The 15,605-nt window shown below is 29.9% G+C and overlaps 1 protein-coding gene across 1 annotated transcript in view; it reads left to right on the top strand.

Annotated features, from left to right (window-relative positions):
• LOC112686296 (sodium/potassium/calcium exchanger 2-like) overlaps window positions 1-13,262 on the top strand; it is a 24,662-nt gene extending 11,400 nt beyond the window's left edge. The window contains exons 2-8 of the mRNA XM_025558508.1: window positions 3,219-3,437; window positions 5,976-6,380; window positions 8,763-8,891; window positions 9,676-9,762; window positions 9,894-10,097; window positions 12,236-12,337; window positions 12,693-13,262. Coding sequence (XP_025414293.1) covers window positions 3,219-3,437; window positions 5,976-6,380; window positions 8,763-8,891; window positions 9,676-9,762; window positions 9,894-10,097; window positions 12,236-12,337; window positions 12,693-13,009 — 1,463 coding nt within the window. The 3' untranslated portion in view covers window positions 13,010-13,262. The remainder of the gene's footprint in view (window positions 1-3,218; window positions 3,438-5,975; window positions 6,381-8,762; window positions 8,892-9,675; window positions 9,763-9,893; window positions 10,098-12,235; window positions 12,338-12,692) is intronic.
• The last annotated feature ends 2,343 nt before the right edge of the window (window positions 13,263-15,605 follow it).

The following is a 15,605-nucleotide window of genomic DNA, read 5'->3' as shown; positions in this document are numbered from 1 at the left end:
ATAACATTAACTTGTATTTACATTTAACATTAATTTTAAAAGTTCACTCTTTAATAACTTACATTTAATTATTTTTTCACACTGGTATTATATTAGTACTATATGCAACCATATCAGTTATTAATCTTTACAGATATAACTACTATAACTACTATAACTGTAAATAAACGAAAAAATTTTATTTCCATTAGCGCTTATAACATATATAACTTAACCTACAGTCAATGAACTGGTCAAAAAATCTATTATAATCGATATTCCCTTTGTAATTATTATTAAATAAATAATTTTAAAAAATTTATAATAAATATATCATGCATAAATCTCCAAAAATACGTACATGATTTAAAATTGTTTAAGTTATTCAATCTAAGTGAAAAGGTTACCCTAACCATTAAAAAAATTGAAAGACATTATTAAAGTTTCTATTTATTATCTTCGAATGAAAAACGATTTATTGTAATATTATCATATATACTTATTGTTTAATTTTGTGTAATAGATATAACAAAAAAAACATAGGTACAACTTATTGTCCTACTTTAATAATGTCGTTCTAAAGCATCATAATAAAATATCAGTCATAAACACTAATCCAATACTTATAGCTTAATTCTATAGTTGTATCTAACCATAATCATACATTTTATTTTAAATACTACAATAAAGGAGCCACGTACCAATTGATAGCGAATAGTTATAATATTATTAATTTAACAATTTTTAATGAAGGACTGGGACCTCTTTTACACTTAAAAAACAATAATAACAATAAATATTGTCTAGAATTCAAAAGTAGTGTCATTGGACACCCCCTTCAATCAAGCCGTCCAACCCTGTTATTAATACCTATTGTAAATGTTCATACAGATTGTATATATTCATTTTAGATCTAAAAAAATAAAATAGCTTTACATTTTTAAGTAAATTTAATTCGCACTTTTGTATTTTAAAAATTATTGTTATTAAATTTATTGAAACTTCAGATGAAAATGTATTTTTAATTAGGTACTTTACGACTACCTATTACGAAATCATGAGCACTAAACGTTATCAATTGTGACTATTTTTTAATCAATGCTAAAAAAGTACGTGCTTCTAATAATCTATATCTGGGGCAACCATTGAATTGACTCCCAATTTTGGGTAAATATTAATTCGACCCTTGAATTGGCTCCCGAAAATGTATATTTGAATTAGCTCCCAAAATTGTTAAATAATATTATTTAACATAGGAGTTCTCGTAATATTAGACGCGTTTACTTTTTCGACACCAATCAATTATAATCTAGTTTGATATAATATTTTTATTATATGTTATAATGACACTCTATAATTTTGTATGAGTTTTATCTTTTTTGTATTAATTTGTATTTATATAATATACATATTATATATTTTATAACTATGTGTTCAGCTATATTGTCTTATTTTAATTATTAATCATTGTTTATATTTATTGTATGATTGTGTTATTGAATATTTTAGTATATTTAATAAATAATTTTCTGTAAAATAATAGATTTATAAATCTCAATGTAACGAAGTAAAATATACAAATGTGATATCGTAAACCATGTGTTAAACTTAAGAATTTACTCGATTATCTTGTGTGACTAACGTCAACCTAATTTTAAAAATAACGGCTGACTTTGAATTATTAATAACATTTTGGTAATCAATATATTTTTCCAAAAGAAAGGTAGGGAGCCAATTCATTAGTAAATCCTTGGGAGCCATTTCAAAGATACTTATTAAGAGTAAAATATCGACTACCTGTATTTGGGAACCAATTCATATGCGCCGATATTTGGTATACGAGTACTTATAATTATCGTACTTATAATTTTCCATTTGAAAATAATCGATTCAAATAATTAAATTATTATATGAAGAGTTATTTATAAATAAGACGATGTAAATGTTTTATATTATTAAAATCAAATAGTTGAACACAAGTCTATTATGTAATGACTCATTAAAAATTAATTTATCAACAACTAGGTAATTGGTTAAGATTTATATACTTGAAAGTTTTGTATATATCATTAATAGAGATCAAGGATTGGCAACCTGTAGACTGAAAACAATTTACACCATTTAACCATTTACTTCTCCCGCGGAATGTCTAAATAGGAAGAAATAAAAATAATTAAATTTATCATTTTAAGTACCTAATATCAATGAATAAAACAGAATGGACATTGATAACAAATTACATGGGCAGCATAGGACAATAATGAAATCAGTCAGCCATTTTATTTGAGGTATAGTAGGAAGTTAGTAACAAAAGCTACTGCGCATTTTCAAATATTACTAATAGTAGTATTATTTTTCAAGGTATTAGGCGCAATAAGAGTTTGAGATTTGGGGGGCTTATAAGTCTTATACTATGGTATAACCCAACCTCCCATCATTACCAAAAAAATATAAATTGTGTTTTTGTAAACGTATTACAATTGTATTTGTAAATTTATTACAACAATGATTTGCATTTTATATAATATATCGATATAAACGTTTTTAATATACTTAAAAAAATGATATAAATACCTGTATAATACTATTTAATCATCGATGAATCTATTTTATACATTTTTTTTTTTTTTTTTTTAAACACTTCCCATTCTAAAATCCTACACACGGGCCTGTATTATGATAGACATACTATCTAAAAAATGATCCACAAGTAAAAACTTATTGGTACCCAGTAGGTCACCATGTTTCACATTGTTTGGTAGATCACATATTGAACAATTACCATAATTGAAATTACAATTAATAACGAATATCAGTTATCACTGATTATAATTTGATAACAAAAGTACATTAATTAAAATGGCCGCTGATTTCGTTGTCGCCGTGTTGTATCCACTCCCTGCTAATATACTGTTTTAGATAATCATATTTTATAATTACTTATAGGTAACTCTATATATTGAACTATACATCTATAGACTCCTAAAAAGTTTAAATTTGTATATTTGTTTAAAAATGTTAATAAATCAAATTTAAATTCACACAAATTATATTATTAATATAGTATTAATTTTTGACAAAACATACTATTATGAACGATGTGAATTTTTTTTTTTTGTTTGAGTTTGACTCCTTCCAATAATGTTATTTGGGCATTGTATTTTTAAACATTAAATACATATAGTATATTTATTTATTACATAATTGTATGTTTTAAAAGTTGTAATTTATATTTCTAGGAGATGATTTAAATTCAATCGCTTCAAAAAACAGCAGTCAAAGTGTTTGCGAAAAAATTCATCATTCAATCTACGAATTTCCTCCTGATTTTTTCACCAAGGAACAAAGACGTAACGGAGCAATAGTCATTCACTTACTAGTGGTTGTATACGGATTCATTTTTATATCATTTATTTGCCATGGCTATTTTCTACCATCAATATTCTGTATATGTCTAGGTATGACTTTATTGAAACTAAACTGAACATTTATTTTATAAGGAAATAGTTCAGATTTTTTTGTTTAAGCTAAAACAATATGGAAAATTAAACATTTTATATTAAATTCCTAATTATATACTATATTGACATCGTTTTATACTCAATTATTACTAATTCCCCATCAAATAAATTTAAATTATTACCCATTAGATGATTCTAAAAGAAAGTTTTCTAATGTTCACTATTTCAAGACATTATCTGATGGAAAAAAAGCTGGACCTGGCTTATTTATTTAGAGTCAAATGACTCAGTATTTTGTTTTTGTTGCAAATTATTTAAAAAAGATTTATCATCTCTCTCTAAACAAGGTACCAGAGACTGGAAAAATATATCTTAAATACTAAAAAAGCATGAAAACTCTCCAAACCATAAAATTGAATATGAAGATTGGAAAATCCTTCAGACTTGAATGATGTAAGGAAAAACTATCGACGATGAAAACCAAGCTTAAATTCGTAAAGAAACAAAACACTGGAAAGCCGTCATTGAAAGAATTATATTTCTTATTCAAACTTTAGGAATGCAAAATTTAGCTTTACGAGACAGTTCTGATAAATTATATGAATTCGACAATGGAAATTTTTTGAAGTTTATTGAACTACTAGGTAAATTTGACACTATAATAAAATAGCATATTAGTAGGATAACATTTCAAGGCATACATACTCATTACCTCGGTAAAAATATTCAAAATGAAATAATCCAACTTCTAGATAACAAAATAAGACAAAAAATAATATCAGCCGTGCAAAATTCGAAATACTATTCTATTATTTTGGACTGTACACCTGACGTTAATCATAAAGAGCAGATGACAATGATTATAAGATTCGTAACAGCTACCGAAAGAAAGAAAATGTCCCTACAAAATGTTCTGTAAGTGAACATTTTTTAAAATTTATTGAATTACATGATACTACTGATTTAAATATGACTAATGTTTTAATTGAAATACTTAAAAATATGGTATTCTATTTGATAACATGAAAGGACAAGGATATGATAACAATGCCAATATGCGTGGTCAACAAAATGGTGTCCAAGCAAGAGTTCGCCTACTTAACCGAAAAGCGTTCTATGTACCATGCAATGCTCCTTCATTAAATTTAGTTTTAAATGATTTGGTAAATTGTTGTCTTGATGCAGTTATATTCTTCAATATAATTCAAGAAGTCTATGTTTTTTTCTCTGCATTAACTTATCGATAGGATGTCTTATTAAAACACATTAATAACCTAACTGTAAAACCCCTTAGTGAAACCCGCTAGGAAAGTAGATTAGATGCAGTACAAGCTATAAGATTTCAAGCCAAAAAATATATTCAGCTCTTTTAGAAATATCCCAAGATAATTCGTTGGTAAATCCTTCTGGTGTTAAAAGTCGCGCTAAAGCAATCGGTAACATCAATAAGTTTTTAAATTTTAAATTTTTGTGTTACTTGGTAATTTGGTGCGATATTTTATTTGAGATAAATATTATCAGTAAAATATTACAAACAATATCGCTTAACGTTTCTGAAACTTTTTCAATGCAATTTCAGATAGAGCTCTACAATCAATTAAGGAAAGACTTTTATAACTTTCTGAGCATGCAAACTTATTTTCATTTCTTTATGACATTTCCAAAGTAAAAAATAGCGATGCACTTATGATTCATTACAAAGATCTTCAACTAGCACTTGGATCAGATGACGGCTTAACTTCTGACATTAATGCAGTAGAATTATTTTATGAAATTACAGCTCTGCAATGACGGTTCAATGATACAGAAACTAATTCTCAAATAGTTTTGGAATATATTTGTGAAAATCAATTAATTGAACTTTTTCCTAACACTTATATATCGTTAAGAATCCTTTTAACACTTCCTGTGATGGCTGCCCCGGGAGAAAGAAGTTTCTCAAAATTAAAAATTATTTACGATCCCAAATGTCACAGGATCGCTTAGTGGGACTTGCAATGATTTCAATTGAGAAAGAATTAGCCTATAATATGGACATGAAAGAAGTTTTATCTGATTTCGCTCACGCAAAAGCAAGAAAAGTCAAGTTATAATACGATGTTAACATTTATATTATGTTTTTATTAACTGTTATATTATAATACAACTATTTTTAAATTATTTTGTTTTATTTATATTAGTAAAGATTTACTTGTCAATAAATATATCAATCTAATTCAATCTAATAAATTGATAACTTTATACAAATAAATATAATGAACTCGGAATTAACTATATTTTAGTAATGTTAATATGAATATTTGATATAGTATTTAGATGTAAAAGGGGCGGCAAAACTGAAGTTTGCCCAGGTGTGTAAAATCATCTGAGCCGGACCTGATAGTGCATAACGTAGATTCCACTTTCGATAAAAAAAAATGCAATTTTTTTCAAACTCTTTTCGAGTCATTTATAATTTTCCCATTTTCCAGGAAAACCCTGGTGCACAAAAAAAACATTTTTTTTCTCGAACCATTTATTATATATCATTCTTAGATCTAGGCATTTCGTCGGACGTGGCCGGGGCGACTTTCATGGCAACGGCTACATGCACTTCCGAACTGTTCGTCAACATCATCGGAACGTTTCTGACCGAGTCAGATATCGGCGTGGGCACGGTAGTAGGCAGCGGAGTGTACAACACTTTGGGCGTTTCGGCATGCGCTGGCCTGGCTACCAATCAGGCCATCACTATGGAAAAATGGCCGCTTATTCGTGATAGCGGTATTTACGTGACGGCCACATCCGTCTTGGCCGCGATCGCCATCGACAACGTGATTGTGTGGTACGAGGCGTTGGTCATGGTCGTCATGTACTTCGGGTATTTCTTGTTCTTGTTCCAGCAACACAAGCTCGTGAAGACCGTCAAAGAGTTCAAAAACGAAAACCAATTTCGAACTTGTGAGTGCCTATAAATGATCTAGGGCTTAAAATAGAGACATAAACGTGAGAAGGATTATAACCCCCCCCCCCCCCCCCAATTGAAGACCTTTTTTTGTAAGTTTTTATTAAGCATATACTTAGCCCTCATTCTATAAAACTAAACTGACTTGAAAATTCATACATAGTTGTCTATTTTTGTTTAAACAGTGCCAATTTTATTGATTTTACGTGATTGTCTATTGAATTTTTGAGCATTTTCCACACATTGTTAATTATCATTGTAGAATGACCAAAATTGTAGAAAACCATCGATAGAATGCAATTTCACTGACAAGTTAGCTGTTAAAGCTGTTCAGACATTTTATGATATTTATTAATTTTCGTTCATTGATATTCCAAAGTGTATTTTTTTATTGTCCTCCTTCCTAACATAACATATATAATTTTGAACTCTTTCTTGGACGATTCTTGCATACAGGTCTGATAACAATATCGTTTTGAGTGTCCTATACAACTGTTATTAATTATTTAAACAAAATGTACATAGACTAGTATAATACGTATATACTGTATATGACTAAAATAATATAGTGTACATGAATAATATTTACCAAAGTTGGTTACCTGCAGTTTGTACAACATTGTTCCCCATAACCATCAATTGTAAATGGTCCACTGTCAATTTATTAAAAATAAAAACCAACATTTTTATTAATAAACCAATTAGCAAGGCTGGGCAAGTTAACGATATCTTTTAACTCGTTAAGTTAAGTTACTATTTTATTTAATTTAAAGTTAAAACTTTCTAATTTGCAAAAATAAAAAATTGCACACATAATATTAATTTTTTTACACTCAAGAAAATTACTGGGAAATTTTAAAATGATACATAAATGTATTAACTAGCTATAAAAAAAACCTACTTTTCTAAAATAAATCTTAATCCTGAACTCATACTCAAATCAATTTACCCAAGTGGTACATCCAAATATTTAAAATTTAAAAAAAAACATCATTGATTGTTTTCTTCTAACTGCTAAGATACCAATATTTTTAATTGATTTACACAAATTTTAAAAATCAAACAGGCAGTATCTACTACCCAAATATATTTTCAATACTAAGTAGACAAAATGCAGCCACCGTGTAGTTCAAAAGACTAGGCTCAGCACAACATGGACAATTATTATCAGTCAAAATATAATTACTTTGTATTATATTTTTAGATAAAAATAAAACAAATGTTAAACCTTTTGCAAATATCTCATTAAATTACATACTTTGTATAAACTTTAAACTTTTCGTACAACAAATTTAAATACCTTTTATAGAATATAAAAATAACTGTACATTTAAAATAGTTAATTATATTTATGGAAGTTGTATTTATAAACTTATGAATTATTGTATTATGCAATTATTTGAAGTTTACCAATTTTGTACTTCCACTGTTGCTAAACATGGTAAATAATAAAAAAGTTGAGTCATAACTACAGCAATTATTGTTGAAAGCACCACATATCATTTATGTAACATAAATAAGATAATCAGTAATCTAATTTATGTGGCTATACAGCATATATCTGTAAATAGATATAAACGTGTTGTGAACAAAATACATGCTAGTTGAATAATGAAATAATATTGGAAATTATACCACAGCTGTTTTGTGATTAATCCCCCATCGACACTCGCTCTCGTGGTATTTTAGTATTTTCACATGGTCACAAAATATTCTTAGGATTGCCTTGAGTTTATAGCGCTTATACAATTACAATGTTATAAAAATATAATGATAAAATATAGCCCATATAATAACTATTAAAGTTATTTTTAAGGGTGGGCCGATCCTAGAACCGATACTTGGTATCGGCTGATATTGATAGTATCGGAAATATCGGTATCGGTTTATTTTCAAAACCGATATTTGAACCGATACTGCAAAAACTACTTGTGATTATAATATCAGGTATCGGTTTTATCAGTTTGTGGTATCGGATTAATTTTAATGTTTTAATAATAATTTTAATTTTAATAATTTTAATGTTTGGAGAATATTAACCCCGCGCGACTGAACGTTGATTTCAAATGACCAAATGTAGAAAAAAAATCTCGCAACCAACGATGGGATGATAATTTGCATTATTTTTTGCACTAAAATTAACTTAATGTTAACACGTTAACATGTTAATTTAAAAAAAAGTAACTTATTAAGTTAAAAGTTAATTTGTAAAAAAAGTAACGAGTTAATTAACTTAACGTTTTAACTTAATTTTAACTTTTAACTCGTTAATACCCAGCCTTGCCAATTAGTTCCTTTTAATATGGTCGATTATTTTTATAATAGTATAATTATGGCTATATATAAATATTAACAATTCACCATTTACACCGTTACAGGGACTTTGGTTTTTGTGCATCTTAAGCAATTATTCTTAAATGCACTGTTTTGTAAAAAATTCACTACGGACGAATTTCAATATATTACAGCGCACAACAGTTATTCAAACGCGTATCATTACGGAACAGGTTAGTGATCGTTTCGATAATAACTACAGACTGTAGTCTACAGTATGCAATTAGAAAAATAATATTTTTGTTTGTGTAACTTTAAACAAAATCTGTACCACTACGGTACACTTACCAAGGCTGGAATCTGATTGAGCACGGTTGATCTTTTTCGTAACCCGATTGAGCACAATTGCAATTAAACAATAAGAACCAAAAAAAAGCCCAAAAACCACACGATTGAGTACGAAAATGGATACGACGTTACCGCTTTGTATGCTTTGTAGAATATTTCAATAATTCATCATTTTTTCTAATCCCAATAAACCTATACTTGAAAGCCCCAACATTAGCTAACTCTTTGCCTCTCTCGGATAAATAATTTTCATTTCATTATTTTCTATTTTAATTTGTAAAATACATTGTTTAGGAATACAACACGAGCACACGAGACAACAGAACAGACTGGCTATTATTTACAGCGTGAGTACACACAATAACAGTTCAATCGTTGTAGATAAAATTCTGGTTTCCTATTTATCAAAGTTAATTTAAACTTCTATGGTATCCATCAATCGATAGTAAAATTTTTTTCGACTAATAATTAGTTTCCTATTAGTAATCTACATACAATACAATACATACAATACATACTAGTAAAAATCTGACAATGTTGTACACAATATTTATTTTTTTTTATCGCACTCAATCGGATCGTCAAAAAGATCGGCCGATAACGACCGTGCTCAATCGGGCATCACGGATTACGAATATTGATTTTGCATTGATTGTCCGTAAACAATAGAATGTCAATCACCGCCCACAATAACGATAATCACGACCTCGTCGGCGTCCAGCAAATCCGATCAAATAAGCAGTATGATAGAACCGAGTAATTATTGAAATTTCAATAAAAATACACTGCCATAATATTATGGTATAGTATTCGAGCATAGGCTCGAATACTCGATATGGGGGTAGTAAGATGACGTTTGCAGTTAAAAAATTAAATATTTTGCACAGTTACCTCTTCACATTCCACATTGCCAGACAACGTATTGCTACTAAAAATTTGGTCGATTTTGTGTTTGCCGATCACGTTTATACTTCTGGTGACAATACCAGACTGCAAGACGAACCGGAAATTCTACCCTTTAACGTTCATTATGGCTATCGTGTGGATCAGCGTCGTCATGTACATTTTGTCTTGGATGTTAACGATATGCGGTATGTAATTTTTACACTAAATAGCTTATTCTGCAGGTATTCATATGACAATACATGTTGCTGCATTTGTCTCAATATTTTAAAAGCTAATATTTAGGTTCTTAAAACAGTATACTCCAGTGGTTCTTAAGTTTTTTTGATTCACGCATCCCCAAAATAATAAAAAAAAAATTAATCACGCTTTCCATAGATAAATAAAACAACACTATTTTTTATTATTTTAATAAAAGCAAAAAATAAATATAGGATAGTATAATAAAAAATATAAATATTTGTCTAGCGCCTCCCTAAATAAGTGCTTACGCCCAGTGGCGCCGATCCCTATATTCAAGTATGGCGACTGCCATAGTGAATTATGTGGTGGGTGGGTACTGGGTGCTGGGTAGGGATGGGCATGAAATCCGAATATCTGAATTATCCGAATATCCGGATATCCAAATCCGGATTTGAATTAAAATCTTATCCGGATTTCCCGAATTATCCGAATTATCCGGATTTTTGGATTTGCTTTTTATGTGACTTTAGGCTTACAAATATTTTTAATGTATGGTAAAATAAATTATTTTATTATAATGAAAATTATATTATAGAATTAAAATGTAAGTATGAGTAAAATGAGTCATTGAACAGCAAAATCGAGTTGAATAATCCGGATACTGCGGATAATCCGTGAAATCCGGATTTGACAAATCCGAATAATTCGGATTTTTGAAATCCGGATATGCCCACCACTAGTGCTGGGTAGGTGACACATAGGTCAATCCACATATCCACAGCCCAATGTGAAAAATGTATTATAAAAGTATTAAAAACATTTAATATTTAACATTATTACATAAAAGCATATCAGTTGTGGTATGCTGATTACGTCGATGCAAGCCAGAAAACCGTAATAATAACACAAATAATACGATAACGATAGTATGATGTGATGAAAATAAATATTATTTAATATATGAAAACCTATATTGGCTATATCATAAATTATTGATAAGTCACAATATGAGAATAGATATATAAATATATAAATTTATGTATATATAAATATATATATTAATACCAATTTTGAATACAATATTATGGTAGGGTTTCAGCCCCCCCCCACCGTTTACATCAATTGGTAGGTGAGTAGGTACTATTAAAATTTGATATTCGCCATATTGCATTTTTTGTAGTTCGGCGTCACTACTTACGCCTCCTTAGAGAGGCACGTTTCAAAGTTTGAGAACAACTGATATACTCTATTTTGTTTAATACTAGAGGTTTTTCAACAGATTCTGAGATTATTTAAATAAAATATAAATATTTTCGTATCATATAACATAATATTAGCAATTATTATTTTTCGTGACATACAACCACAATAAGATGATAATGAACAAATAGTAATAAATCATAAGTAAATAAGTAAAATAAATATGCACAATTCAGAGTCTATCTAAAAACTTAAAACACAAATCTTCAAAAATACGAATGTATTTACATAAATTACAAATTTTTAAAAAGTATATTTTATAAATACTTTGATGTAACTCTTTTAAAAATAATGTTTTATAACTTTATTAAACATACATATTTTTCAGTGGGCTGGCGAAGGGGCTGAACTGTTTTCTAGGGGGACAAGAGTTCCCCTTTGCCCCCTATTGCGCCATGCTTGTATATATATAAGGGGCATTTATTAAGATACGATTATTTATTAATACATATGAATGATGATTAAACTATTATACTTATTATAAAAAAAAGGTTCGATTTAATGCGTTATGCTGTCTACATTACAATTGACGTTATTAATAGTAATATGTTGTAATTGAAATCAGAAATTAATTTATAGAAATATATTTTTACATAATTGAATATCGGTTGGTGTTCCTATAATACTATACATGTAATTTTATACATGCATAATATGCATTGCATATGTTTAAATAAAAACAAATTATCCCTCCCCTCCCTTCAAATGCAATCATAACTACACCACTGTAAAACACTAAGTCTAATTGATAGGAGCTTAGAATTTTGGTCTCGAGTTTGTATGTTACAAGTATATCTTTATAAGATTATATCTTAAGTACTTCTTTCAATTCCATGCACTAAGTACAAGGATTAATTTAATATTTTCGGTTTTCGGGACACAGGTGATACGTTTCGTATTAGCGATATTATCATGGGCATTGGTATTTTGGCGATCGGCAGCAGCATTCCCGAAGTTGTATCGGGTATAATCAACGCGCGGAGAGGTGAGAACCCGTATATAACAACGCTCATGTTGTTTGGAATTCGGTTGACTCTCACACGCATGGGCGTGATTTCAGAAGAAAGGGGAAGGAATATTATTTAATGAACAGTATATAATTGACTTTGGAATCATTTTTAATTTGTACAGGGGTTGAAATACAATTTAAAGTGAGCTAAGCTACCAAAGTCATCCATTTATTCCCTAGTGTGACCAATGCCCCAATCAACCAAGCACACAAACCTAAACTCTGACAGACCCTGCAATCACGCCCATGACCGACAGGTGCAACAGATTCGGTGATAGTACACTGGATAGTCCGTCGCTCGGTTGGTGTATTATTATACTTGCGTGTACAGGTGAAGGAGCTATGATCATCAGCAGTGCGCTGGGCTCCAACACGATGGATATACTGCTGTGCTTGGGTCTGCCCTGGTTGGTCAAGTGCCTGCTACCGGGCTCGATGAACGGTGGTCCAATCAGATTGGAGACGAACAACCTGTTCTTCAACTGCATGTGCATGATCGCCAGCGTGGTCATATTGATCGCGGTGGCCATCGTCTGCGAGTTCCAACTCCACAGACCATTCGGCTTTCTGTGCCTGATCGGTCTGATCGTCGTCATATCCATGCTAATAATCAACGTGTTCAAAGACCCGAGAACCGCGCGGTGTTGAACTATTTTATTTTTATTTTTCGTAACCTGTCAAATAATTCGCGTTGTATTCATTCGTGTTCACGCAGTCGTGTCTCTGTGCGTTTCACTGATAATAATCTGATTTTAATAATCTATACCAGCGGTCGCAAAGCATTTGGACCTCACGAACCACTAAATGCATACTCAAAATTATACGGACCACTTTTAACTTAAAATAGCTTATTACATAAATACCGTTAAATAAATCGATGAAGTATTTTTTTTCGGTCATATTTAATTTGTTATTTTAATTGTTTGCTGCAAATGGATCTTCATAAATACACATAGTCAGGGCCGGCTTTAAATACGATCTGAACGTGCGACGGAACAGGGCGCCAAAATCAGAAGGGCGCGTGAGAGGCGTCAAAGTTAAAATTAAATTTGATCAACCGTTGGCGACACAAATCATCTACTATAGATAGAAAAAAAAATGTCACGATATGATTCAATATAAATTTGATTACTATTATAATTATCTTTATTTATTATTCTATAGACATGCAAACAGTGCCGCAATTACCGGGTAAGCAAGGTGTGCATTGCACATCGACCCCCAAACCGTTATAGGCCCCGAAACACGATAAAACACGATGTATTATTATAGACATTTTAACTGAAGTAAATTAATAAATGTAAAAAATGGATTTATCATATTATTAAATATTTATAATCAAATAACATACCCAATTACTAACTAGTTGCCAATGACCAAATACAATACCATTGATTATAAGTACTATTATATTGCTGAAGTATTTATAATCCTATGGTAATATTAATTCTTAGAACAGAAATAGCAAAAAAATTAAATTTAAATTAAAAATTAAATTATTTCAAGTATTATTATGTTTTTTATCTGAATGTATATTTGAATCACAAATATGTGGCAAACATGCACGTTTGAAAAATTATTTTGAGCATTTATGATTATGAACGTGGCTCGTAATACAGGTATATATAATGAGGCACCTCTAGTTACCAAAACTGCGCCTGTTTTAGTTATATGTTTAAGTCATTTAAGACTGCCAAAATAATTCTTGCACCGAGCGCTGAAAGAGCTAAGGCCGGCCCTGCACATAATACCATGTTTATGGTTTTATTTTTTGGGGAAATAACTACAAAAAAGTTCTGTAAGTAACGTTTAAATTTTTCTGCGGACCATCTAAATTTTCTTGCGAACCACAGGTTGGCGACCACTGATCTATATATCTAATTAGCTGTTGTCTTCGGGTGGCAATAGCCTCGCCGGTCAAACACCGGTCACAATCAAAATCAAACCCTTGCTTACAAAAAATACAGCATCATCACATGGTTTCAGCATTGTCGGTAGAAACGGTAAGGTACTTAAAAATACCAATAACCCAGTTTCACCTAATTTTTAACAAATAAATGAAAACCCACCGATTTTAAATAAATCCTGTTCCACATTCAACTTCAATGACACAACTGATAATATGCCCGATTCAAACAGCACACTCGTCGATAATCAACCTAATGAACTCATACTCGTCGTTAGCTTATCTATAGATAGCACTTCGTCGTCTCTACCGTCCAACTCAGATGCCGATATGTCTGATAGCTACATTAATAATAATATTCTACTTCGTTCTTTCAAACCGGATTATAACGGCCCGATAATAATTCTTGTCCAGAACCTCGACCAAAATAAAAACATGGGTAACTGGTATCCCATTAGCGTTGCAAATTTATTTTCTACCAATTGTGCGGGTATTACCAACATCAAACCCACTGGCCTCAAAAAGGTCAAAATTATCTTCAATACCATTATCAATGCCAATATTTGAAAAGAAAAATAAGAAAAAATACTCAACTATCAAATATATTTCTTCGTATTATGTGGAGAATATATAATTTGTATATCAACTCAAGCAAGAGCTTACATACAGTTATTGTTATTAATGATTTCTATATTGATGCAGAACAAAAATAATACATTTCAAAATTAATTAAAATGTACATTCGTAGAACTGCTATCATAAGGAATATCTTTTTTTTTTTAAGAACTAAAATTTTTTTTTGTTTTCACCTAAATCACGATTCATGCCGGAGTCACATATCCCAATTCATTTTTTTTCTAAATTTTAACGTTTAATATACCGTAACACAGGGAAACTTTGTACCATTTTTTAGCATTTTTAAACTTTCGGGCTAATTTTAGGTAGGTTGCACTTAAGAAAAAAAAAAAGAAAAAATATGTACATAAATGTGTGGGTCTATACAAGCCTTTTGCGAAATCTAATTTGTAATTTTCTAAGTTTTTAAGTATAAATCATTTTTGAAAAAAATTGGGCTAATGTTTCCCGGCAATGGGGTAACTTTAACCCACCTCCAAATGTCCTTATATAATCCCGTTCTCATTTATTTGGGCTAATGTTAGCCTATGCAGAGTTTATCAGCAAGTTCATAAGATGAGATTAAACCAATTTTTACGATAAAACAAGCTAAAATAACGAGTAGAACAGCATTTTAAGGAAAAACAAAATTTATTATCTTTGAAAATACATGTACTTATGTAGTAATTACAAATAAAAATGATTCTTTAGTAATAAATAAAA

The sequence above is a fragment of the Sipha flava genome, unplaced genomic scaffold (genome assembly GCF_003268045.1).
Source record: "Sipha flava isolate LNK unplaced genomic scaffold, YSA_version1 303_pilon_pilon, whole genome shotgun sequence".
Lineage (NCBI taxonomy): Eukaryota > Metazoa > Arthropoda > Insecta > Hemiptera > Aphididae > Sipha > Sipha flava.
This window is presented reverse-complemented; position numbering and strand designations above follow the sequence as displayed.